Source organism: Globicephala melas, chromosome 18 (genome assembly GCF_963455315.2).
Source record: "Globicephala melas chromosome 18, mGloMel1.2, whole genome shotgun sequence".
Classification (NCBI taxonomy): Eukaryota; Metazoa; Chordata; class Mammalia; order Artiodactyla; family Delphinidae; genus Globicephala; species Globicephala melas.
Genome location: NC_083331.1, coordinates 76,618,936 through 76,646,597, shown reverse-complemented (window position 1 = coordinate 76,646,597; position 27,662 = coordinate 76,618,936). Strand labels below are relative to the sequence as shown.

The following is a 27,662-nucleotide window of genomic DNA, read 5'->3' as shown; positions in this document are numbered from 1 at the left end:
GCGCCGGGCGTCTGGGGGCGGGGCTGGGGGCGGGGCCGGGGCGACCTGGACCTGGTGCCGACCGCCGCGGTCTGGGCGCCGGAGGTGGCCGTCGGTCTGGGTCCCAGGCTCCAGCCCAGCGCGGAGACGCGCTTCCTCTTCCGCATTCCCAGGCGTCCGGAGGAGAGGGTACAAGTTCGGGGTCCCCGCGAGTCCGAGTCTCCGCGAGTCCCGGGTCTGAGCAGACTCGGCGCGTCCGGCTGCTCTAGGCGCACTCCGGGCGCACGGGCCGGAGGGCGCGGGAAAAAGGGAGGGGTGCCTCCTGCCGGAAAATGAGGAAGCCCGACGGGAAGATCGTACTTTTGGGGGACATGAACGTGGGCAAGACGTCGCTGCTGCAGAGGTACATGGAGCGGCGCTTCCCGGACACGGTCAGCACGGTGGGCGGTGCCTTCTACCTGAAGCAGTGGCGCTCCTACAACATCTCCATCTGGGACACTGCAGGTGAGGGGTGAGGGGCTTCCAGCTGGAGAGAAGCGTCCCCCAGGGCAGGGGTCCCTCAGGGCCGGGGTCTCCCAGGGCAGGGTCCCCCAGGGTAGGCACGTCCTGCCCCACACAGGATCCGGCCCTTGCTCCGCAGGTGTCTGCATCTCCGGGATCAGGCCCCTAGTCACAGTGTGGGACCACCCTTGGCCCCTCTTACTTGACTCCTTTGCTGGTTGGGAATCTGTTCAGCCACTGGGTGCATCTTAGCGACAGTCCAGGAGAACACCCTGGGCTCCAGAGAGTGTGCTGGTGACTTGCGTACCAGCGCACCCAGCCCAGCCAGCTAGTGGCAACCAGAGGCATTTAAGTGCTCCCACCAACAGGATCTCAGCTGCTATCCACAACAGCCTTGCTGAGGGGTGAGCAGAGCTAGTATAAATTACCTGTCCTTACAAAAGAGAAAACAGAGGCTCTGAACTCCCTGAGGGTTTAGGCAGGAAAGTAGGAAGCAAAACTCAGTTCTCCTCCCTCAGTGCCAGGCATGTCTGCATTTTCCACTTATCAGCCGCGTGATCTAGGCTCATGTGTGTTATGGGGTTTTGAAGTGATTGTCTGTAGAAGCATTTTTAAGATAGGTAATAATTATTTTTGGTGCGTGTAGTATATTTGTGTTTTTTCAAAAGTACAGTATATCAGAGGATCTTGATTCAAGATTTTAGTTTATTAACTCAATAATTACGCTGACGTTAGAGTGTTACAACAGAATATATTTCCTTCCCCATGAAAACGAATAAGGTACCGCAAGTAAATAAACTGTAAATAGTATGGCCCGTTTGCAATGGGCATGACTTTTTGAAAGCCTGAACCTTTAAGGTCTGACTTTTTAAATGTCTGCACGTAAGTTTTTTATTTGTTTTGTTTTTTTATTTTACCTTGTGCCATGCGGCTTGCAGGATCTTAGTTCCCTGACCAGGGATCGAACCTGGGCCCATGGTGGTGAAAGCACAGAGTCCTAACCACTGGACTGCCAGGGAATTCCCTAAATGTCTGCACTTTAAGAAGTGATATGTATTCTGGAAGGTCTGGTCCAGAATTTTAAAATTGCCAACTTGGGTGCACCAGTCAGCTGAATAAACAGGATTATAACTCACCTTGTTTTTAAAACTGAATTCATGAAGACCGCTCTCGGACGTCTACCCCTCCTCTCTCCCTCCTGCTTTCTCTGCTGCTGTCTTTTTTTGTTGTTATGGCTGTTAACATCTTGACTAATTTATTTGAAAACATGCTCTGAAAACAGCCTCTCCGAGGTACAAGTGTACCTTCCCTGCTCTGTTCTCCACCTCCAGGCTTCAGAGTGAGTGAAGTTCCTCTAAGATCCGTTACCTAAGCGGACTCTCTGGCACTAAGCATTTGGTAGCGGTGGAACGAGGGCTGTAGAAATCAGACCACGTTAACACGATGCGTCTGCCTGTTTGGTACAAGGCTGGTCCTGAGGCTCCTTTGGTTGACTGGTTGGGCCTCACTGCTGTCCTTGGTTTATAAGAGGGTGATGCAGGGTTGGAGCTGGGAGACCCAAACCCAGAGGCCTCTGGTGGCTGCTGTTGGAAGCTGACCTTTACCACGTGGCGTGGTGTTTCTGGAACAGGAGCTGACCGTTGGTGTCAGCAGGCGTCTTGGCATCCAAGGTATGAAGGAGCAGTGTAATTTCGATCAACCACTTTCTTCTTCGGTGCCAAGGACGTGGTGCAGCTGAATTCTCGACTGCCAGAGAATTTTGTAATAAGGCTGATGAGATGTCCTCGGTATCTTGTTGGGCTCCCGGGGGCCGCGACTCACTTCCTGGCTGCGCGGGCTGCCGCCTTCTTCCCGGAACCCTGAGTGTGGGCACTGGGGGCCCCAGGCCCCTTCTTCACATTGCTCACCTCCTGTGTACACACATTCAGGGTGACCGAGGCTCAGAGGCAGCAGTGACACAGGCCACCTCTGTGCCTGGCTCCCCAAGGACGGTGGGGTTATGTGCAGCTTGGAGGGAAAAGGCAGGTATGAATCTTTGCCTCTTAGGTAATCCTTGTTGGAAATGCAAAAGTTTAACTTTTAGGCGATTCTCTCTTTTTTCTCCTTTTGCCTTGCCCTTAAACTTCCTTTATATTCCACATTGTCTTCTAAGTTGCGTTCGTTTTAATTTTTGTAGCTGGGGCAGAAGGACGGGGACCAGCTAGAGGATGCACGGTTTTGATCTCCGCTCTTGGTCACGTGGCGTGGGTGGGGTGGGAGGGTGTTGAATAAGAAAAATGACAGCTGCTGCCCGAAGCCTGCCGGCGGAGCGGTGAGTGAGCCAGAGCACGGAGAGATTTGCTGGGCTCTTAGGTAGTTCTCTTAGTCAGCTGGCACAGGACTGCTTCCAAGGGAGTGCGACAGTAGATGGGGCTGGAGCTGGTTCCACCAAGTTTCTCGAATTCTCCCAGGCTCTGTGCGTTGCCCAATTCCAAAGCCATTTCTGCATTCATTACAGCAGCATCCCCCTCCCAGTATCAGTTTTAGTTTCCTACTGCTGTTGTAACCAATGACCACAGACTTAGTGGCTCCAAGAGAGGTGAGATTCAGAGCACTTGATTTAAGATCTTTCCCTTGAACAACTTTAGTGCAACTCAGGAGAGGATGCTGCAGTTCCGGGTCGTGAAATCACGGTTTCTGTGGGAGGGGAATGTAATTGCTCACGCCGTGAAGTTACCTAGGAGGTCTGGGCCTCCTGTGCAGGACCGAGCGCCTGCATCCTGTGAACGGCTGTGCTGTCCTGGGGGAGCATCTGTGGGGCGTGGGATGGGGCGTGAGTGAAGATGCCAGAAGACATGGACTGTCCATCTGAGGACCACGAGCCCTGGTCACGCTCCTTCTGCTCTGTGTGGAAGCCGCAGCCCCCTGCCCCGCTTCTAGATCCGGGGGATGGTGGGGATGCTGTGTCGGAAGTGGGGTTCGTTCAGGTTGGAAGAGGCGGCAGCGTTGTGGACCCGCCTGGAGAAGAGCCGTCTTTGCCAGGGGACGCAGAGTTGCTGATCCTTGACGCTTTGGACCGGCCTGCGAGGGCTGCGTGTTTAGCCTTGCGAGACTGGCACAGAAGTGGGTGGACAGCCCGTGCAACGTGTGCACGGAGCCAGTGGTGGAGGACTGGGCTTTTAGCTCTCTTAATTTATTAGTGCAGCTGCTGAGTGGGTTTTGAGGTCCTAATCCCGACAAGCAGGATTGGTGTGACACGGGGCATCTAGCGGATGACCTCCCCTTTCTGCAGATCTGGGGGCTGACCTGGACCTCACCGTTGCTCTACGTAGTGTTATTGGCGCCCCGCCCACCCAGTGTTTTACAGCAGCAGAGCTGAGTGGCTGCAGCAGAGACCATAGAGCACAGAAAGACAAAAACATTCATCCTGGCCCTTTGCAGAAATAGTTTGCTGACTCCTGGTTTAGGTCACATAAAAAGGAAAGTACTTTTCTAAAAGTCTTTCTGTAGTTTTAGAAACTCCCCGAAGAGTTTAGCATTTAGGGATTGAGGAGACCCCTGGTTCAGTTAAACTCTGACACGCAGCTCTCGGATTTCTCCTGGGTGTCCACTCAGAGCTAGATTGGGGGAGGGTGGGGCCTGGATTAAGATTAGCCTGGGCTCCTACTGAAAAACTGTTCTTGGAAATAAATCTTAGATTAGGTTTGGGATCTGGAAGCTAAGCCTGCAAAGCCTGTGTTGTAGGTGGTCCACATCTTTGTGGGTGGTCCATATCTTTGTGGGTAGTCCACGTCTTGGTAGGTGGGTCAGTGTCTTTGTAGGTGGTCCACATCTTTGTAGGTGGTCCATATCTTTGTGGGTGGTCCATATCTTTGTGGGTGGTCCACGTCTTGGTAGGTGGGTCAGTATCTTTGTGGGTGGTCCACATCTTTGTGGGTGTTCCACATCTTTGTGGGTGGTCCATGTCTTGGTAGGTGTGTCAGTGTCTCTGTGGTGGTCCACATCTTTGTGGGTGGTCCACATCTTTGTGGGTGGTCCATGTCTTGGTAGGTGGGTCAGTGTCTCTGTGGTGGTCCGCATCTTTGTGGGTGGTCCACATCTTTGTGGGTGGTCCACATCTTTGTGGGTGGTCCACATCTTTGTGGGTGGTCCATGTCTTTGTGGGAGGCCCACCTCTTTGTGGGTGGGTCACATCTTTAGCACTACTGAAGATTTTGAATGGGCGTCCTCTGGGGTCAAGGCGTCATTTGTAGAATTCCTTTGCTTTCTTGAGCAGAAACAGTGACCTGAATATGAATGTGGGTATTAGGGTAGGTGGAAGAAAATCTACTGTCTGGGCTCAGCAGGGTGGACAGAGAGCCATTGTACGGAGAGATCTCAGAGGACGAAGGCTGCCAGGGCGCAGCTGCACGTGCTGGGAGGTCCGCCCGGAGTCTCCCTGGAGGAGGTGCTGGGAATTCTGGGGGTGGGTGGGGGGAGGTATTTCAGGCTCACTAGTGTGGTGCGATTCGGGAGACTTTAACCAATTGAGGTCCACCACATTTGTGAACTAATAGCTGGATCATGTTAATGTCTCTGGGCGATAATTCCACGCTTCGTCGTCTTTAAGTTCGCAGGAGACATAGAACCTTTATGATTCCTAATTGAACCCCTCTCACCTGGCTGAGACTTCACAGAACTTCCCTCTTTGTGAAAAAGAAATTTTACACACGTGTACATGTGTGTACATACATGAGTTTAAAGGAGTTTTTATCTTAGAATGAGGGCTTCGTCACTGTGATGACAGACTCTCGCGGCCCCTTTCCTCTTGTCCTCCTGTTATGGAGTCAGGTGCCCCAGGGCTGAGCCAGAGGTGCTATTTGGAATTTGTCACACGTGCCCTGTCCGCCTCTGTTTTCACCTTTGCTTGTGGCATCTCTCTCTCCGGGACGTCCCCTCTCCTGGCGATCCCCAACTTGAATTTTGTCCCATCTTCCAAGGTCACATACTTTGTGAAGCAGTCACGGTAGCGCCCGATTCCTGCTTGCTCCAGACTGTACTACCACGTGACCTGGTGTGCCTTACTGTGTTCTGTCTTTTATCTGTTTTGTTACCGGTTCGTCTTTCCTCTGACTTACAAGCTCTTGGAGGGAAGCATTTGGGTTGTATTCATTTTTACGTTCTCCACAGACTAGCATTTTACTCTGCAGTATTTTCTTTTTAAGCTAAGTTTTGCTGGATGAAGTCGTTGAAAGCAATGGGAACAATTTGGAGCGGCCGAAGTTTGCAGTTTTATGGTCTTAATGATGTATTGACTCTGAATGATAAAATCAGTGTAAAAATGTCATTGTCATGGGCCCTGTAATGCAGCCAAAAATAGGCCGGTGTATGCCTGGTGAGGAAATACTGGTTCCTGACGTCAATTATATGTGCTCTTGAAACAACTCTTCAGAGACTCCTGTCTCTTTTGACTTTGATACATTACGAGTCTGTTTAGAGACGGAGAATAACACACTGGGACTCCTGTTTCTGGGCAGCTGGAGCAGAAGTACTTTCCCCTCCTCTTCCCACTAATTACAGCTAAAAACTTGGGGGTATTATAGATAAAACAAGCATAAGAAGACTCTGAAAGATGGAGAGAAGAGGGCAGACTGCCCAGGGACCTCGGGATCCAAAGGGTGACCCCGTGGTGAGCTCCCTGGGTTTCCTTTTTGCCTCATGTATCCCAGACTTGGAGCTCAAGAAACCAGAAATTTAGAAATGCCAAAGGCTACGGACAAAACAAGACAAAAAAGGCTACTCTCTCACCCGAGGACCAGGAGAGAGGTAGCACAGTAAGACAGAAGCCTTTTAGACACTAACTGCTGTACTCTAGCCAACACACAGGAAACACTGGACCCACACCCACCCAGAAGGCCTTGCAGGAACGAGGGCTTCCCCCCTGCCTGGTGGTAATGAGGCACCCCAACTCCCCCACTAGGGGGTGTTGGAGAAGGCCTGCTAGGGTGGTGGGCTCTCATGTCCGGCAGGTGGTAACAAGCCGCCCCCACCCTGCCCACTTCATGGGGCCACGGGAGGCTACGTGGGAAACTTGGGCGTTTTCTAGAAGAGAGGCAGTGCGTGCCCGGCCCCTCAGCTCATGCCGAGTTGATGTCAGAGGGAACCAGCCAAAATGCAAGGTTTAAGTAAGACCCAGAGTCTCATAACGCAGTATGAAAATGTCCAGGTTTCAATCAGAAATCACTCACCATACAAGAACCAGGAAGATCTCAAACTGAATCCAAAAAGGCAATGAATAGATACCCGCACCAAGATGGCAGAGATGGCAGCGTTATCCGACCAAGGCTTCAAAGCCGCCACCGCAAGAAAGCTTCCGTGAGCAGTTACGGTCGCACTAAACCAATGAGAAAAAATAGAGAGGCTCAGAAAAATAGATCAAAAGAAGACCTCGTGGAAATTTCTGAGCTGAAATAATACAACCCAAGTAAAAGACTTGGTGGATGGACTCAGTGAGGGAATGGAGGAGAGAGAGGAAGGAAACCAGGAACTGGAAGATAGAACCATCAGCTCACCCGATCTGAAATACGGAGAGAAAATAGAATGAAAATGAACAGAGCCGCAGGGACCTGTGGATAAAAGATCTAACATCGTGTCATTGGGGTCTTGGAAGGAGAGGAGAGAGGGTGGGGCTGAAAAGGAATAACAGGAATAATGCCTGAAAACTTTCCAAATCTGACAACATACATGAACCTGAGGATTCCAGAATCTGAGAGCATCACAAACAGGATAAACCCAAAGAAACCCAAACTCCAAAAACTAAAGACAAGGAAAACATCTTGAAAGCGGTCAAAGGAGGAAAAAAGATTATAATGACGGCAGATAACTCATCAGAAACCATGGCGGCCAGAAGGAAGTGGCACAGTACTTTCCAAGTGCTGAAAACAGATGAAGACTATTGATTTATTTAAAAAAATTTTTTGTAGAAGTATAATTGATTTACAGTGTTGTGTTAGTTTCTTCTGTATAGCAAAGTGACTCAGTTACACACACATATATACGTTTTTCATATTCTTTTCCATTATGGTTTGTCACAGAATACTGAATATAGTTCCATGCGCTATAGAGACCTTGTTGCTTATCCATCCTACTTATAATAGTTTTGCCTCTGCTAATCCCAAACTCCCAATCCTTCCCTCCCCACCCCTCCTCCCCCTTGGCAACCACAAGTCTGTTCTCTACGTCTGTGAGTCTGTTTCTGTTTTGTAGATATGTTGATTTGTATCATATTTTAGATTTCACATATAAGTGATATCATATGGTATTTGTCTTTCTCTTTCTGACTTACTTTGCTTCGTAGGATGATCTCTAGATCCATCCATACTGCTGCAAATGGCATTATTTCATTCTTTTTGGTGGTTGAGTCATATTCCATTGTATATATGTACCACATCTTCTTCATCCATTCATCTGTTGATGGACATTTAGGTTGTTTCCATGTCTTGGCTATTGTGAATAGTGCTGCTATGAACATAGGGTGTGCATGTATGTTTTGAATTATAGTTATGTCTGGGTATAAGGACTATTGATTTATAATTCTTGTTCATCTTCAGTTCCAAAAAATGATTCTGGAAAGACGTGCTTCTGTTATATATGCCACAACCTTGACTCAGAACTTCTCACCTGTTCTCTTCTTTAAATGACAGTATAAGGCGACTTAACGTGCAATTTCACGTTTAATGTGCTATCGAGGTAAACCTTGGAGTTTTCCTTCCCACATGAATTTTAAAAGCTTTTGGCTTTGTAGCTTAAAAATCCACAAGTTTTGCCTATATAATAGTTTTTGGGTGTTGGTAGATTATCTTGGTTTGTTTTAAGTAAGGTTTATTGAATGTTTGCACATAAGCAGTAAAGTTCACCCTGATTTTTTAGTTATAGGAGCTCTGACAAACATATACAGTTGTGTAACACAAGTACAACCCAAATACAAACTACTTCCATCATTTAAAACAAATCCCTGGTCTCTCTGAGTCACCTTCTCTACTTACCCCAGCCCCTGGTAACATGGATCTGTTTCCTGTCCCTATAGTTGTCTTTTCTTTTCTTTTTAAAATATTTATTTATTTATTATTTATTTGATTTATTTTGGCTGCTCCGGGTCTTAGTTGCAGCATTCGGGCTTCTTCGTTGCGGCATGCGTGTGGGGTCCTGTTCCCTGACCAGGGATCGAACGCAGGCCCCCTGCGTTGGGAGTGCCGAGTCTTACCCGCCGGACCACCAGGGAAGCCCCTATAGTTGTCTTTTCTAGGAGCATACAGGATGGAGCATCTTGAGTCTAACTTCTTTTGCTTAATGCATTTGAGATCCGTCTGTGCTGTTCAGTCCTGTGAATTGTTGAGTAACGTTCCTCTGTATGGATATACCATCGCCAGTTATCCATCCACCCGTTGGAGGATATTTGGGTTGTTTCAGTTTTGAGTGATTACGAGTAGTCACTGTAAGCTTTCACATAGAGGGTTTTTTTTTTGTTTGTTTGTTTTTTTTTTTCGATACGCGGGCCTCTCACTGTTGTGGCCTCTCCCGTTGCGGAGCACAGGCTCCGGATGCGCAGGCTCAGCGGCCATGGCTCACGGGCCCAGCCGCTCCGCGGCATGTGGGATCTTCCCGGACGAAGGCACGAACCCGTGTCCCCTGCATCGGCAGGCGGACTCTCAACCACTGCGCCACCAGAGAAGCCCCACATAGAGGTTTTTGTATGAACGTCAGTTTTCACCTCTCGGGTCAACCACCTAGGAGTTAGACGTCTGGGTTTTATAGTCAGTGTATGTTGAACACCAAGCTGACCCAACACCACTGGTTAAAAAGCCAGTTTTTGTTTTAGCTTCCATTTGTTGAGATACTTACACTTCCATGTACCGACTTGGGAGATATTCTGTGTAGTGAACTAGTTAGTTAGCTCTTAAACACTTATGAAGAGAACGGTCTGTTTCTTGTTTTTCTTAGCTGACTTGACGCACCCACATGTGGGCAATTAGGCAATGAAAATTTCGTTGATTTCTCTGCCAGCGTCACAGAAGTGTTGCTGGAAAGGCAGGGCGCTTGGAGAGAGGCACTGGGAAGAAAAGACCCAGATTATAAGCTTTCAGCTTTGGCCATAAAACAGACAAGTTTAATGGCTCCCTCTGTCTCATCAGCAGAGTCCTTTGGAAAGAGGTTCACGCATGGAGGCTGGTGACAGCTGCCTCGGCCACTTATCCCCGTGTTTGCACCCAGCCTTCAAAACCAGCTCTTCTCTGAGATCTGCCTTCCTGCCCAGCCCAAGCGAACCCAACCTCACACTAGTATTTCTATTCCAAGAGAAGGCCAAGCTGAGCGTGTATCTCCTGCAAAGCGTTTCATAAACACTGGTTGATCTGTTCTTTGGACCAGGAGGAAGTGGGTGTGAACTGGTGGCTTCCCTCACGCTGGCCTGGCCTCTGTGGGCTGGTATCAGGTCTCTGAAATAGCTTAGCTGCCCACTGCTCAGTTTCCCATTCTTTTGGCTCAAATAGCCTTGGACCTATGAGCAACGTGGAACTCAGCGTTGACCTCTCTGGGTTTGCTCGCAGCAAAGATGAGACCAGTCGGACCATTGCAGGAGCATCCTTCAGCTCTGGAGGGTCTTCATTTCCGAGCACAGCAGGTGTCAGTAAACTTGGCATATCCATTGCAGGTACCCACATCGCAGGGGCACACAGAGTCCGGTGTAATCCTGTAAAACTAGAACAGGATTTAAAGATCCACTTTTTCAGCCTCTTCCTCTTTCAGATGAAGAGACAGCCACGGGAAGTTATTTGTCCAATGTCCAAGGACCAGTTGGTGCAGAAAAGGGGCTGGAGCTAGGGACCTGTGACTCCTTGACCAAAGTCTTCACACTGTTTACACCTTATTTCATGCCGCCTGTCCCTCTATCATGGACGCTTCTTTTCATTTTAGGGGCCCCTGTGCTTTAAAATCCTCCCCTGCTACAGTCTTCTCAGAAATCAGGGTGGTGTCCTGAGGAAAGCTGGCTTGCGAAGTGTTTTCCGAGGCCGTCCAGGTTGCTGACTCACGGCCCTTCCTTCCTGGGGCTCCTGCCTGTGTGAATAGCAGGGATTACCTTGGCTTCAGCGGTGCCAGACACCATGCTGAGTGCTTTGGGGACCGTATCTCTTATTTCCTACAACTACTTTGTGGGGTTGGTATTTTTTTTTTTTTTTTTTTTTGCGGTACGCGGGCCTCTCACCGTTGTGGAGCACAGGCTCCGGACGCGCAGGCGCAGCGGCCATGGCTCACGGGCCCAGCTGCTCCGCGGCATGTGGGATGTTCCCGGACCAGGGCACGAACCGGCATCCCCTGCGTCGGCAGGCTGCGCCTCTACCGCTGCGCCACCAGGGAAGCCCTGTGGGCTTGGTATTTTTATCACCTCCCTTTCGCAAGCCAGGAAGCTAAGGCTCAGGTCATGCTGAATGCTGGGGAGCCCGGATTGAGGTCGGCTTCTCATCGCAGTTAGTGGGTTCCTTTCCACTCTTCCCACCACTAAGTGGGTGCCCAGGCACTTAACTTCAGTGCCCTCCGCGGGCAGAATGCTCCCCCGACACGCTGCCCTGGAACGCCATCCACGGAGACCAGGGTGAGATGCAGACTGGCTCCCTCACGCCTGGGTAGCACCCAGACAGAGCAGAACAAGTGAAGCAGCGCAGCGGGCAGTGACAAGAAGAGAAGGAGGCCTACTGCCCTCGCCCCCCCCCCATGCCCTCGTGAGCGCGCGCTGGGCCCGTGACGGAGGATGGATGTTATTAGACGGCCAGTGACTAGCATTTACATTTACAACTTCTGATTTCAGTGGCCTACGTTAGAAGTTTTGATTTCCGGTTTGTCTGTGATTTCTCATCTGCTATTTGAAAGAGGGTGCGGGGCCGGGACCTCGCTTTTTTCCTGGGTTCATGATATTTATTTGGTTCCCCATTGTTGAAGGGCCACTTGTATTTCCACAAATGCCTGAACCCAGGCATCAGAAGCATTTCTGGGGGCTTCCTGGTGGCACAGTGGGTTAAGAATCCACCTGCCAATGCAGGGGACACGGGTTCAAGCCCTGGTCCGGGAAGATCCCACATGTCGCGGAGCAGCTAAGCCCGTGCGCCACAACTACTGAGCCCACGCATCACAACTACTGAAGCCCACACGCCTAAAGCCCGTGCTCCACAACAAGAGAAGCCACGGCGATGAGAAGCCCGCGCACCGCAACGAAGAGTAGTCCCTGCTCGCCGCAACTAGAGAAAGCCTGCGTGCAGCAACGAAGACCCAACGCAGCCAAAACTAATAAATTAAAAAAAAAAAAAAAAAAGCCCTTCTGTCTTGGAGAACAGGGCTGGCGGAGGAAGGCGGCCTCAGGCCTGTGGTGTGTAGGTGCCCCTGCTGTGTGTGGGTGACTGGAGGGCATTATTAGGGACTGGGTTAGAGTTGAGGGTGTGTGGTGGTCACTCTTCTTTGTGGAGAAAGCAGTTCGCCTCCATTTGCACAAGACTTGATTATTCCTGGGCTGCTCTCTGCGTGTTCCTGTTTTCCTCCGTGAACCCAGGGCTCCTGCATCTGTGGCCTGTGGACACCTGTGCCCTCTTGACGTCTCTGAGCTGCTCGTGACATCGGTCGGGCTCCCTCATTAGATGAGATCACCAAGGTCTTTAACATGTGTTTATTTTTTGCATCTGTGGGAGAGTTATGATTTTGCCCTTTCTTGAAAATCGTCTTTTAACACGTGTCAGGGTGGAATTGCTTAAACAATGCTTGCCCGGATCTCGTTCTTGTCCTAACAGAATTCAGAGGCCCTCCACCGCCATTAAAGCTCATCGCCTGGCGTTGCCTTACCCGAGGTATTCCTGCCGCTGTCGGGGTTATGAGCTGCTTACGTCCTGCGGGTCCTTGAGCAGCTGTGTGGCTGCTCTGGGCCTCTGCTTCGAGATCTGTACAGTTGTGCCACTAATGGTGGGGAGGACGAGGTGCATTAGGTGTGCATGTGCTTGTGTGCATGTGTGTACTGTAGGTATATGTGTGTGCGTGTGTGCACGTAGGTATACGTGTGTGTCTGAATGTGTTGTACATGTGCATGTGTGTGCATGTAGGTATACACGTGCATGTGTGTGTTGTACATGTCTGTGTGTGCGCGTGTGTGCATGTAGGTATATGTATGCATGTGTGTCTGCATGTGTTGTACATGTGCATGCACGTGCATGTAGGTATACACGTGCATGTGTGTATGTGTTGTACATGTCTGTGTGTGCATGTGTGCGCACCCATCTAGCTTGACACTCTGCGTGGCGCTCGGAGTGACACTGCAGCCAGGGTGGGCTCTGTGCCGACCTGAAGGGAGCACGAGCTGACTCTGTTAGAGGAACGGGATTCAGCTGATTGAAGGAAACTGGTGAGGATGCCATCCCAGGGAGCCAGGGGACAGCAGTTCTTCCTTTCTGCCTGGCCGCTTGTCCCGAAAAAGGACAAGTCCATGTGAATGGAGGACGTTTTTAACACTTTCTGAGTTTCTGTCGTGACGGGAGCCCTCCTGTGAGGCTCTTGCTTCCGGGGTGGCCGTGAGTGGTGTGGCCTCACATCACGGTGCCGTGTGTGGCTTGTTTTCAACAACCCCTGGGCTGTGTGAGGATACGTTGCTCCCACTCTTCAAAGCCTGTTGACCTACTGTTCACTTAGCCGGGCCCCTTTTCTATAGCAATTGCAAAAGCACATTCCAAACCTAAGTGATTTCCAGTCTGATTAACTCTGGTTAGTTACTGTGTGACTGCGGGCCCTGGCAGTGTCGCCTTTCAGCTTCCCCGGTTGAGCAGCTGCTCTGTCTGTAGCTGTTCCCTGGGCGCTGAGGACCAGGGAGGGGGCGGCAGAGGGGGACGTGCAGACGTGGCACACGCAGGGCTGGGCTGCAGGGTTGGCCATGTTACTGCTGCACGCGTCTTGGGGTGATGAGAGCCTCCCGGGACTGCTCCATGGTCACCGTCCCCCTGCCACTGCTCCTCGTGGGAGCCCCAGGGCGGCAGCCGCAGAATCCAGGCCCCGCCCAGACCTTCCCAATGAGAACCTGCATTTTAACCGCATCGCTAGGTGATTCAAGGTCCAGGTCATGAGCCTGGGCTTGCTGCAGCCGCGGGCAGATGAGCTGTGAGTTTCCAGAAGGGCAAGGGTCAGGCCACTGGCGCTCGCTGGCGCTGTCTTTACATGCAGTTCTACCATCTGTCCATCATCTTTCTACCTGTCACTCATCTGTCCATCATCTTCCTTCTACCTCTCTATCGTCTGTCTATTTTTAACCATAGGGGATTTTTTTGTGGTAAAATACACATAACACAGCGTTTTACTCATTTTTAAGTGTACAGCTTGCTGGTATTAAGCATGTTCAACTGTCACCACCATCATCTCCAGAACGTTTTCATCTTCCAACTGAAGCTCCAACCCCATTAAACACAAAACCCATCCCCCTCCCTCCAGCCCCTGGTAACCCCTTTTTTGCTTTCTATCTCTGTGAATTTGTCTATTCTAGGGAATTATTTAAAATGTTTACTTTTATGTATAGCATAATATCATTATATTTAAATATGGTAAACTAAGTTCAAACAGAATACTTTGATATGATTGATTTGAAAGGGTTTTTGCACTGTTAAATTGATACAGTTATATCTAGGTACCCAATCATCCCCAGAAGGTGTTTCTGATTTTACAATGTGTGTCTATGGAAAATGTACTTTCTAGGGAATTTTATTAGAACACACCCAATCTGTTAAGCAAGAGGTACCTAGACATTGTAAACATACGTAAGATCCTTTGTTTCCGTAGGACTGTTCAGAAAAGGTTTCATATACTTCCCTTGGGTTAGAATTACAGCGCTCCCCGCTTATCCTTGGGGGACGCGTTCCGAGACCCCCAGTGGATGCCTGAAACTGTGGATGGTACCAAGCCCTATACATGTTATATTTTTCTTATACGTACATACATATGATAAAGTTTAACTTATAAATTAGGCACAGTAAGAGATGAACAACAATAACTAAAAATAAAGTAGAACAATTATAACAATACCCTGTAGTGAAACAGCACACAATTCAAAACACGAATTGCTTATTTCTGAAATTTTCCATTTAATATGTTTGGACTGTGGTTAACCAAGTGTCATCTGAAACCTCGGAAAGTGAAACCTCGGAAAGTGAAACCTCGGATAAGGGAGGTGATTGTAACAGGAAAACATTTGTTCTCTGCTGTGTATTTCTCAGAAGACTTTATATTATGGAGAAGAAGACAGACACATTCTGTTAGAAATAACTGGGGTATTGACTGAGTGGGGTACTCCAGATAAGAAGCCATTCTAGATAACTTAATATCTTGAGAAACCCTTTATAGAGTTAAAGAGTTTTCTTAACATGGTATTTGCAGTTCAGTCTTGTCTTTGAAACAAGTTAAAACTTGCTTCAAAAGATCTGAAATGATTTTAGTTTCCTGCTTTAATAAGTAGAGAATTTCGCAAATAATTGACTTTTTCTTTGATAGTCTCTTTTTTTTTTAACCCCACATTTGTTTATTTATTTATTTTTGGCTGTGTTGGGTCTTCGTTTCTGTGCGAGGGCTTTCTCCAGTTGCGGCGAGCGGGGGCCACTCTTCATCGCGGTGCGCGGGCCTCTCACTATCGCGGCCTCTCTTGTTGCGGAGCACAGGCTCCAGACGCGCAGGCTCAGTAGCTGTGGCTCACGGGCCTAGTTGCTCCGCGGCATGTGGGATCCTCCCAGATCAGTGCTCGAACCCGTGTCCCCTGCATTAGCAGGCAGATTCTCAACCACTGCGCCACCAGGGAAGCCCCTGATAATCTCATTTTAAAAAGTAATTCTCACAGGACAGCAGAGTATCTGTTGAAGGTAAAGGATATTGGATTTAATATCCTGGTACGTGAGAGTTTTTGTTTTTTAAAGTTAAATCTGTTACATAAGTGTATTTTCTTTGGATTTGCCTTTTTTCTTAATACTAGAGTGTTAAAGAAGGTCCCTTTATTTGAATTATTTGGTCTTGTTATTGAATTATTTTTAGTAAATCCATGTCTGAAAAGAGTGTAGCAATTTGAGAATTAAATTCCAGTTATAATTATATGACCTTGAGAATTATTTCATGAAGCCCCGTCAGTGAGTCACAGGCAAGGGATTAACTCATGTGCAGGTAAGTATTTGGGGGGTTCGTACGGCATATGATGTATTCTTGGTTTTTGTTCAGCCTTCAAATTGCGAAACAGAAACAGCAGAGGTGACACGTATGCTGATTTGGGTAAATGTCATTGTATATGTATTGAAATGCGAAAAGAAATCCGTTTTTCTGAAACACTTTTCCTCTTCCCCGTATGTTGCCATTTCTTTAGTTGGAAATCATTTGGGGTTTGGGTTCCTTTACTTATAGAAGGAAGAAAGTCTCATTTTACAGGCGTGGGTCAGGATGACCTTCGTTAAATAGTTGCTGATTGATCTGGTAGTCAGATGAAATGGAAAAGCTGTTTTTCATTTCATTACTAGTGTAAGCCCCTGGGCTTCCTAGACTCAAAGAATAATCATTGGCCTTTGTGTCAGGAAGCATGGCTATGTTTAGGATGCCTTTTAATGGTCACAGACGGTTAAGAACAAAACTAAAGGACCTATAAATGCAAGCAACTAAGTTGGATTATTGGATTTAAAATAATAGTTTATCTTTAAAGTGTTATCTCATCACCGCCTTTGACGGTGTCATTCATTAATCTGTGTTGAGGTTTTAGGTCTTCCTTCTGGCAGAAAAGATACCCCAGTAATATGGTGGGGTAGGATTTTTTTCCTTTTCAACTTCTCGACTTTCATCTCCAGCTGGTGGCTGTTGGATCAGTCTCTGCCTGCGTGGAATTTTCGTGAGGTTCCTGTAGGTGACCCTCAGGCAGGGCAGTGGGAAGGGTCTGCTCCCTGGGTGATGCCGCCCGGTCGCTGAGGCCAAGCTTTAAGCCCGCGTAGATGGGAAAGTGCGGGGCAGCCTCCAGCCCCGTCTTGGCGTTGCTGTCACCATCTGAGAAGAATCCCTGCAGGGCGTCCACACCCTGTGGGACGTGCTTCTACCGGAGGACTCCTGCTTTCGCTGTTGGTGCTTATCTTGCCTTTTGGGATTTGCTCAATTTCTGATGAGAGAGCTATTGCAGAAAGCATCCCATTGTTACTTATTCTAGACTTTGAAATACTGCCATTCTTTTTCGAGCCCAGTTTTGTCCCGCTAACCCTTCTCGGAGCAGGACTTGATCTGACAGTGCAGCCCCTGGACCCTGGACCCTGGACCCGGTGGCCGGGGTTCAGGACCCGCCTCTGCCATTCGCTGCCTGTGTGCCCCTGGCCTTTGTGCTCCTCTGTCAGCGTTTGCTTCAGGCCTGGGGGTGCAAATGAGGCCACAGTCCCCGCCAGGGGATGGGAGGGAGTAAACGGCCATGCGTGTAAAGGGCTCGGACGTAGTGAGTGCTGTAGATGGGTTAGCTCTTGGGAAAGTTAAGCACGTGCAGTGCACTTGCTCTAAGAGCCAGGATAGCTCCCGGTTCTGTTCTGTCTGCTTGACGAGGTTCCTCCATGTGGACATTGTTCCTTCTTCTCCAGGAAGTCTCAGTCTTTGCTTGTAAAGCCCTTCAACTGATTGGACGAGGCCCACCGACATTATGCTGGGTGATCTGCTTTGCGAAGTCAGTGATTGCCGATGTTAATCACACTTAAAAAAAAATACCTTCCTGGCGACATCTAGACTTGCATCGGACCACAGAGCCGGGCACCACGGCCTGGCCACGCTGACACGTAAAATTAAGCATCACGCACGGTATGACGGTCGGTGGTGGATCACCCCCTCGTTTCCCGGAGCCTCTGCGTGGAGGGTGGGTTCTCAGATGAAGTGTCCGCGCCCTGTTGCCCCCTCAGTTTGCACACACAGGTGGAGGCAGCTGTGCCCAGCGGTGGCTCCACACAGCCGACCCCTTTTATCACCCTGGGAAGACACATGGACCCATCTTCTGACTGCATGAAAAGAGCTCTAAGCATCTGTTCTTTGCGAACGTTCCTGGGGGGCAGCTGTTTCCACGGCTGTTCTCTCACCAGATTCGCTATCAGTGTAGAGACACATACACGCAGAGGGAACGTTCCAGATCTTCCCTGTGACTGTAACCTGTAGTCAAATCGCGTCACACTGAACACAATGGAACTAAAGTCATCCTTCAGGTAGTATTATTTATAATGCTGCGGGTGGAACTTGGAAGCTTTAGAAAAGGATTTTGTTTCATGTTTGAAGCATCTCTCAGAAGGGAAGGGCGTCACTGCTCATTCTGGGCTGAGTTTCTCCGGGCTGTGCTGGGGCCCATCTCTGAGGTCGCCCTGGAGTTTTAATTGCTCCCCTCTCTGGTTCTGTGGATCTGGGTTTTTTTATCTTCATGTTGCCACATCGATATTTCTGTGGGCGTTTTTAAAGTTCCTCTTTCTTTCACTGTCTGCACTTAGATTTCCGGGTAGACCTTCCTCTACCAGGAAATCAGGATCCGCTCCCGGTTCTGTTCTGTCTGCTTGACGAGGAATAAGGAATAAGGGTCGTTCTGATTCTCACCCTGGATGACTGCCTCTTACCTCCCACTTCTGCTTAGCGGCTGCACGTCACATTCTCCGGGGGTACTTTTAAAGGGATTGGATATCCACACCCCTGCCCTGCCGGATCCTAGCTCCTGTGCTCTGGGGTAGGGGGTCCGAGCGTCACTATTTTTTAAAAGTTGCCCCCTCCCCTGTTTAAAACGTGCAGCCAGTGTTGTAACATGGTTTCTGGCGGCCGTACCACCCATTGGGTTATTTAAAACTATTTAAGCCAAAAGGACGCGACGCTCGGGGTGAAATGCTCGTCGTCATCTGGCCAGAGGACGCTGGAGCATCGAAGAGAATGCAATCAGGCGTTTGATCTTCATTGTCTAGCAGCAGGTTGGGGTGTTGTGGCCACTGACCTCTGTCCTCCTGCCCTGGGCTGGTTTTCAGTTCCAGTTACACAGTGGGTGGCAGCCACATGACAGAGTGTCCCCGAGAAATGGGGAGAAGGTCGTCCTCGGAAGGCAAGCCTCATACACATACGGAAGGTGTAGGAGATCGGTCAACAGCAAAGGTGACCAGCGGGCCCCAGGGGACAGTAAATGTGCTGATGAAGAGCTCAGACGGGGGCGGTCCTGGGATGGTGGAGCTGACCCTGAAGTTTGGGAGGAATCTGAGTCACGGTTTAATTAACCAGCACTCACGGAGGGCTTCACACGCGCCAGGCACAGCTCCAGCCCATTGAGTAAATTAATTCCGTTTTCACAGGCCCCTTTGGGTGGGTACTGTCCACATTTGGGTGATGGGAAGCAGAGGCCCAGGGAGTTAAGGACCTGCCCCCAGGGCACACGGTGAGGGTTAATGCAGACAGTCTGTCTGGGAGTCGGGCTCTTTGTAGGCGGTTAGACCTCAGACGGCCTGGTCTCCGGTACCGTGTCCTGGCTCTGGGCTCCACCTTCCTGCTTCTGTGGGCCACATCCTGTGCTTTCTGTGCCTTGGTTTCTCCCTCTGTGAAATGTGGGCAGGGGAAGGCCCACTTGGTGTGGTTACTGGGGAGACGGCGTGAGTTTGCTGAACGCCGAGGACTTGTTGACGGTTGTCACGCCGAGCCAGCTTCCTTCCGGCCATGAGTCCAGTGTTTCCTGTACCTGGGCCGTGAAGGGATGATGGAGATTAATCTCTCATCCCCTGTAGCAGACCACCCCATTGGTATCCTGGGTTCCCACTCCACATGTAGAGAATGGAATCGGCTCTCTGGGCGAATGGACAGTGCCTTTCTTGATCTGTGATTCTGAAGACCTGACTTGGGGTTCCGGCAAACCTGTTAGGTCCTCCCCCGGGACCCCGTCCACTGTGGCCAGCTGGCCTCCCTCTCCAGCCGCTCTGGACTCACCCACCCACGTCCAGCCAGTTTTGTTGCATATCAGGAGTTCGTTCTAGGATGTGTCTGATCGGATGCTGGTGGTGTTAACAGATTCTGTGTTTCTCCTTAACCATCAGGATAACTCACGCCCACCCCTGAACTGTGTTGGCGACACCAAGCTTAACGTGTCATTTCTTGTTTGTTAATTGTATTTTATTGTGGTAAGAACACTTAAGCTACCCTCTTACATGTTGTTAAGTGCACGTTACACTGTGGCTGACCTCAGCTACCGGGTTGCGTTTGCACAGCTCATCTCCATAAGTTTTGCATCGTGCTGGTGAAACTTCATGCCCGTGGCTAAGTGACTCCCCGTGTCCCCTCCCCACAGACCCTGGCAGCCACCATTCTGCTGTTCGGTTCCATGAATCTGACTATTTTAAATGCTTCCTAGAAGTGGAGTCGTGCAGTGTTTGTCCTGCAACTGACTTGTCAGCACCTCCAAGTTCCTTGCAGCTTTATTCACCGTAGCCACGAATGGAAGCAACTTACATGTCCTTTGACAGATGAATAGATAAGAAAATGTGGTATATGCATACAATGGAATATCATTCAGCTTGAAAAATAGAAGGAAATTCTGTAATATGCAACAACGAGGATACACCCAAGTGAGACAGTCACTCCTTGATTTGCGTCACAGACAGGCCAGAGCTCCTGGGCAGTCCCACGTCCACCCGTCCTGAAGCCCTGCGGTCCACCCACGGCCAGGGTGCCCAGGCCGCTTCCTGGAGGTGAAGGAGGCTGGGCCCCTCTCTCCGACCCCTGTCTCCAATGCCATGGCAGGCTGTACGGCAGGGGCCACGTACGCCAAGCCTGGCAGCCTGACCCTCCGCTGTGCTGGTTAAACTGGAAACAACTTGTGATTTTTCTTATTGCCGCCTCAGGGCTGGTGCAGGGTTAGCCCGGTGCCCTGGCATCCCCAGAATTGGACCACGAAGTAAAGGAGACTGCCAAAACTCCTAGAGCTGCAGCTTTGGAATTGGTGCTAAGGGACCTGGGTTGGGGAGAGAAGGGGGGAGAGAGAGAGAGAGACAGAGAGAGAGAGAGAGAGAGAGAGAGAGAGAGACAGAGGGAGAGAGAGAGACAGAGAGACAGAGAGGGGGAGAGAGAGAGAAAGAGAGACAGAGAGAGGGGGAGAGAGAGAGAGAGGGACAGAGGGAGAGAGACAGAGGCAGAGACAGAGAGAGAGAGAGGGACAGAGAGAGAGAGAGAGAGACAGAGGGAGAGAGAGAGAGAGAGGGACGGAGAGAGAGAGAGAGAGAGAGGTGGAGAGAGACAGAGAGACAGAGAGAGGGGGAGAGAGAGAGACAGAGGGAGAGAGAGAGAGAGGGACAAAGGGAGAGAGAGAGAGACAGAGAGACAGAGAGAGGGGGGGAGAGAGAGAGAGGTGGAGAGAGAAGGAGAGAGAGAGAGAGGGACAGAGGGAGGGGGAGAGAGAGAGAGAGAGAGACAGAGGGAGAGAGACAGAGGGGGAGAGAGAGAGAGGGACAGAGGGAGAGAGAGAGAGAGGGACAGAGGGAGAGAGAGAGAGAGGGACAGAGGGGGAGAGAGAGAGAGGGACAGAGGGAGAGAGAGAGAGAGGGACAGAGGGGGAGAGAGAGAGAGAGAGAGAGATAGAGACAGAGAGAGGGGGAGAGAGACAGACAGAGAGAGAGAGAGAGAGGGACAGAGGGGGAGAGAGAGAGAGAGAGAGAGAAATACCCGATTTGAGTACGTGGGAAGGGAACCTGTGAGCATCCCAGTTCAAGCCCATCACCGATGAGGAAGTCATCGCTCTGAGGGGTCCAGGAGCTGCCATTACAATGGGCTAGCACCAGGGGCCTGGCTTCCGGCTCAGCGCACATTCACAGACTACTGGAAAACTTACTCAGCAGCCTTGGGTTCCAGTACGCCCAGAGCCAACCGCAAGCGGCCTTGTCTCACCACCTCCCCACTTAGTCTTCACCGCCTCTGTGATGCCAGAAATACCAGGCTCCCACTTAAATGCAATTAGGACTAAATTCAGAACCTTTGTTCCCTGTCGGACTAGCCTGTCTGATTATGGGCACGACGCTCCTTTGAAAGCAGCCTTAAAGCTCCAGATTACATCCAAAATGATATTTAAGAATTTCAAGCATGGGGGGCTTCCTTGGTGGCGCAGTGGTTAGGAATCCGCCTGCCAATGCAGGGGACACGGGTTCGAGCCCTGGTCCGGGAAGATCCCACGAGCCCGTGCACCACAACTACTGAGTCTGCGCTCTAGAGCCCGCGAGCCACAACTATTGAGCCCATGTGCCACAGCTATTGACGCCCGCATGCCTAGAGCCCGTGCTCCGCAACAAGAGGAGCCACCGCAATGAGAAGCCCGCACACCGCAACGAAGAGTAGCCCCCGCTCGCCGCAACTAGAGAAAGCCCGCGCACAGCAGTGGAGCCCAATGCAGCCAAAATAAAATAATAAAATAAGTAGATGTGGTGTGTATATATATATATATATATATATATAAGAATTTCAAGCATGAAAACTGCGTAATTGTAAATTCTTTAGCTGGGGTAACGGCATTTGATTTGTTTGCGCTGGTTGATGGGTAGCTGACAGACCGTGGGATTTGATCAGCAGCTCTTGTCCACCTCTTTTCAGGCTGGCTTTGGGATGCTTTAGTTCCTACTTCCTTTAGTTATTCTGCTTTCTCTTTTGGTACTATTATTATTTAATTTTTGGGTTTTTAAAGGCAAACCAGACATTTTTATCTGGAAAGGAAAACTATTTTGGGCCTAGGCATTAACAGGTGCCCGCTGTCCTCAGAGAACTATGTAACAGAGCTGGAAGCAATTCTCCCGGGATGGCCGGCACGCCACTCTGTCACCCTCCTGTGAAGTCTGGCGGGTGGGAGCTGACGGCATTTTTAGCTGTTGGAAAAACCTCTTGCTGCCAGGCTCGCCGTCTATGAGATGAGCCTATGTGAAAGGAAGGGTCCCAGCTCAGTGGTAATGATGGGGAAGCATTTCTTGGTTTTCTTTGCTTCTTGGCTAAAGTTTCCTATTGCCAGTTTTGGAAGACGCGTTGCTCTTCATCTCCCATGGGGGTCCACGAAGGGATGGGAGAATGCTGGTTAGTTTCTGCCCGTAAGCTCACAGTGTAATTTGACACGAGACTTTCATAATTAAATTATTAGTCAGAGGGCTGACCTGCTGTTGGTATGCAGAAGGAGGGAATGTGCTCTTCGGGTGCCAAATTCCGGAGCACCCCGAGGGTAGGCAGGCTGCCTTTCCCAGCAGAGCGGGGCAGGAGCCCAGCAGCTGTGAACTTGCTTTCCAGGAAGTGGCTCTAGTCCTCGGGACCACTGCGGGATCACAGGACGCGTACCTCCAACTCCTACCGGTCCTGGCCGGGGCGTCACCCTCTCCAGTTTGCCTCCCCATCCGATCACTTGGGGGCCACTTGGGGCCTCGCTGGAGAAGCAGGTCCCTGGCTTGGGGTCCTGCTCCGAGCGAGGGAGATGACGACTGTCAGATGTAGCCCGTGTGGCCCTTCTGGGCGCGGCGTCCTTCTCTGCAGGCCGCTGTCTCCAGGGCTGGCACGTTGGCAGCCGGCTGAGGCCAGCGTGTCGCCGTTTCAGAATGATTGGGGTGGAACTCCTCTGTATTTCTTGGCCGTTTGGCTGAAACCTGGTTTAATGGCAAAGATCACTATATTTTGTATAAGTAGCTGTGTGGAGGTGTCACGCCTTCCATACGAGCTGCGAAGACCCCTGGACCAGGGCTTCTCCATTTCTTTTGTGCCACGGATCCCCTTGTATCCGAGTGGCACCAGCCTGTGACCCTTTTTCTGAACTTCAACGCATGCCATAAAACACCAAGTTTTCCCAGGAAACCAGGTTTTCTTTACTGGCAGGTCTAATAGCCGTTGAGATTTTGAGCTGACGATAGACATACACAACTGCAGTGTGGATTGAAAGCCTCTGTTATTTCTGTCGGCGACACAGCACAGGGTTTGCTTCCTGTAGCCATTTCTGGTTTGTTGCAATGTGTCTATGGAAGGAAATGCTAACTTTCAGTTAGAGGATGGTGAGGATAGAGATTACACCTTTCCCCGTTCAAGGTCATGGACTCCTGGGCTCTGTCCCCACTGTAGTCAACGGGGGGCTCTGTAGCCCAAACTAGAGACTGCAGCAGAGGAACAGCCTTTCATCAGAGGCAGTCGGGGGGAATCTTGAGGTGGCTTGGCTGGGGGCTGCTGCTGGGATGAGCTGGGGGTTTGGTGCTTTGCCTGATGGAGAAGGAGCCCTGGGCGGGGGGGTCAGGTGCAGGATGTCAGGGATGAAGTGTTGATGTTACCTGGGGAGTGTGGACTCAGATGGTCGCATTGTGCAAGCACGTAAGAGCTGGGCAACTTTCAGTCCACTGCCGTCATTGACACGGGGGTCTTTGCATCTGCATCCAGGACAGGGGCAGACGATCCCACCCTGACCCTGTCCTCCCTGGTGCCTTGTCTGCCCACCCACCTGCCCCACCCGCCTCGTCCTTCAGGGAGGAAATGTGGTCCCGCGGGCACCGAGAGGGTGGGGTGCTTTGGAGGGTGGGTGGCACGGAGCACAGAGGCTCAAGGCGCAATGATTGTCTGGGGGCTGCTGCCTCACATGCACCCCACAGAGGAATGAAAGCAAACTCCGGGCCCGGTTCTTCGGGAGTCCGGATTCCAGTTAGGGAGAGGCATGTCAAGGGTGATTGATTAGGTCTGCAAGGACCAGTGAGTGTGGGCAAGTGCGCTTCAGGTGACATCAATCCTGGGCTCCTCCGTGGAGCAGGGTGGGGTGGGGGCCCTCCCAGGGAGGCCTACCTGTTATGGAGTCCAACCTCGTACTGCTCACTGCACACCATGCCAGTAAATTGAGAGACAAGTTTTTGGGGCAAAGAAAAACCACTTTATTTGCAATTCCAGCGGACCGAGAAGACGGTGCACTGGCGGTCCCAAAGACCCACCTTTCCCAATTATTAACAGAATCCAGGCCTCTTTTCTACTGAAACGGCAGGGGGTGTGGCTGGTTGTTGCACGTCCTTGGTGCCTGTATCCTTGGTTCTCGCAGCTGTCCACAGGTCAGGGCACAACGTTCCTATAAATCTCCAACAAGACAGTTGTTATTTTTCTGTTCTGCAACTTTATCTCTATATGAATGGAAAAGAGTTATACCTTTAAAGGTCAGAGCCTGGAGAATGGGCTCTCCTGCATATTTCAGGCTCTAGGCAACATTCTTTTACAAAGGGGCAGAGCCAGCATGACTCAGCACAGGCGTCAGGGCCCAGGGTTAGTGCCAAAGGAATAGATCCAGTATGGAGTCAGGTTTTCTCTTCTCTGTTACACACCCAGGTCCAGGGGGTTTTCCCTCCGCCCATGGAGGGTGTGAACTCAGACGGCAGCCGTAGGAGGTGTGATTGGTCCCGGGGCCTGGGACGGCTTCAGGAGGGGCCCCGTTTTGCATTTATGAACTTCCCTCCATGGAGTCAGTGAACCGTCTTTCCATCGTGAATGAGGAAGAAGGGAAACCAAGGGGGCCATTGGGGAAAACCTGGGAACAAACGTGGTCACACTTGGCCTCCGGAGACCCCAAGGTGAGGGGCACTGGCCTTGCCGCTTACTGTGATCTGGGCCTTTTACATACAGGGCTTCCGATGATTTGATATGAAGGAATAAAGGTATTCAAGTGTGACGAAATTTCAGTTCTTTGGGGGTTTAACCCATCAAGGTTTTCCCTCCCTCCCTCTGTCCCCCTCCCTCTCCCTTGTCCCTCTCCTTACCCTCTTCCCCTCCCCCAGTGTCTTCCCCTGGGTCTGCAGTTCAGAGTAAAGGTGGGAGTTGAGATGGTGCAGGGTGTAAATTCGGCCTCTGACATGGTTGAGGCTCCTACCACCTAGCAAATGAGAGCAAATTGTTACGAAACAAACCAAGAAATCTTACATGAGAGAAAAACTGTGTTGTCCTTTTTTTAAAAAAAAAAAAACACATGGAGGGGATGATTTGTGGCTTCACTTACACAGCACATTAGTGGCACCGAGCGCGGGGCCGGGGGGTGGGGGGCGAGTAAAGCCACAGGTCCTGTCCTCCCTGGTGGAGACAGGTGTCTGTTAGCTGCATGACCGAGACCTCCACTTGGGGCTGTGCTGAGCGTCTGCGTCGGGGCTCAGAGGGATGAGGGACAGGCCGGGACAGAAGGGGGACCTGGAAGGGGGCCAGGGCCCCCTGGGGAGTCACAGTCAGCAGAAGCCCCGGGAAGTGCCCACCCTCTCCCCAAAGGACCAGAGAGAAGGAGGTCGGCCCAAGGGAGATTTATGCTGTGTTCTCGCCCTGACGTGTCCAACTTAGAAAACACCCATTTCCCCTTAAAACTGAAAAGGCAAGGAAGGCCTCAGCCCCTGCACAGGGGCTGTCACCTGGGGCCTGTGCAGCCCTGATTGGTGCCCACGGGCAGGGGAGGGAGGGAGGAAGAGGTGGGAGGAGGTCTGGGGGGCCCGGGGCCGTCTGCATCCGCTGTCACTTCCCCACTCTGGGAAGGCCGGGGCCCAGGCTTCAGGGGTGGGGCCAGCCGTCGGTGGCGGGATGTCCATACCTGCTTCGCCGTGTGGCGTGCACAGCGGCGCCCAGCTTGGCTTGAAAGTGAAGTTGCTCTGTCTGTCTTCCCTCAAAGAGAGGGCATTTCCTTACTGTGCGTGTTCTCTGTTCTGACACACTCACTTCTGAGGCCTTCTCCAGGAGGTCCGCAGCCTACGGGTGGGAAGGTGGCCTTGGAGGTGGGGCAGGGCCTTGGGCCCGGGGAGCTCTGCTCTCCCCGGGAACGCAGACTTGCCTGGTGCCACGTCAGCACGACTGCCACGCTGGGAGGTGGCACAGAGTGTGTCATCGAGAGGAGCAGGACCCTTGGCAGGAGCGTCGCGGGTAAACATCCCCGTGTAAGACGCAGAGATAGGAGCAAAAGCCACACCACCGCCCATTGGGGGAAAGCAGGGTCCGGCTGTCTTCCTCCGTCTCGTGGGTTCACTGCGGTGGGTGGACGGGGCTGTGCAGGACCTGCTGGCCGTGGGGACTGACCATCACCCCGTCTTTCTGCACAGCAGGGTCTCCATCCCGTTCAGCTCCAGCCACACCTACGTTTGGGGTCACGATTCCATGGTCCCTCCCAGGGGTCCCTGGTGGCATGGTCGGGGGGCACTGCCAGAGAGGAGAGGTAACTGTATCTTTCTCCCCCCTCGCCCCCAGGGCGCGAGCAGTTCCATGGCCTGGGCTCCATGTACTGCCGGGGGGCGGCCGCCGTCATCCTCACCTACGACGTGAACCATGCCCAGAGCCTCCTGGAGCTGGAGGACAGGTTCTTGGGCCTGACGGACACGGCCAGCGCCGACTGCCTCTTCGCCATCGTGGGAAACAAGGTGGACCTGAGTGAGGAGGGGCCCGGGGAGGGCGGCCAGGAAGGAGGGCAGGGCCCTGGGCTGGCTGGCGGCGACGGCTGTGCAGCCCCCAGGCTGCCGAAGCAGGTGCAGCCGGAGGACGCGATGGCCTTTTACAAAAAGATCCTCAAGTACAAGATGCTGGATGAAAAGGACGTGCCGGCCGCGGAGCAGATGTGCTTCGAGACCAGCGCCAAGACCGGGCACAACGTGGATCTGCTGTTCGAAACCCTGTTCGACATGGTGGTGCCCGTGATCCTGCAGCAGAGGGCCCAGGGGCCGCCGCAGACCGTGGACATCACCAGCTCCAGGCCGCCCGCACGGACCAGATCTGGGTGCTGCGCCTGACGTGCCCAGGCCCGGCCCCCCAGGGTGCACGGACGGTCAGAGGAGAAGATCGGGGCTCACTTTGTAGAACTGCACTCGGAGGAGGAGACCGGGTGGAAATGCCAGCCAGTAGCGAAGGTCCCCGTGACTGGTCCCCCACGTACATCGCTGCCCTGGGAGGTGGGGAGTGGACGAACCGTCCAGGGGAGCCCCCTGCAGAGCCGGGCTCCCGGAGACCTCCGTCCCCTGGCTGCCCTGGCTTCACACCTGGCCTCTGACAGAAGGTTTTCGGCTGTCTCGGCACCTGTGTGACTTTCAAACGTTTCTGCTCACTGTGATTTATCTTCGGTCCTACCATTCGGTACTTGTACCCTGATGCATCGTAATGATTCTTGATAAATGTTAATTTATACAAAATCAGGAATCAATGTTTTTTATATCGGTTGCAGCATT

At 51.4% G+C, this 27,662-nt stretch overlaps 1 protein-coding gene across 2 annotated transcripts; it reads left to right on the top strand.

Moving 5' to 3' along the window:
• Positions 1-44: 44 nt before the first annotated feature.
• On the top strand, positions 45-27,662 carry RAB20 (RAB20, member RAS oncogene family). Of its 2 annotated transcripts, XM_060287725.1 has the most exons (3): positions 45-483; positions 12,270-12,326; positions 26,695-27,662. In XM_060287725.1, the coding sequence occupies exons 1-3, from the start codon at positions 312-314 to the stop codon at positions 27,228-27,230; spliced, it is 765 nt and encodes a 254-aa protein (XP_060143708.1). In that variant the 5' UTR covers positions 45-311; the 3' UTR covers positions 27,231-27,662. The 2 variants fall into 2 exon arrangements, with proteins under 2 accessions (XP_060143708.1, XP_030712621.1); XM_030856761.2 differs by lacking the exon at positions 12,270-12,326.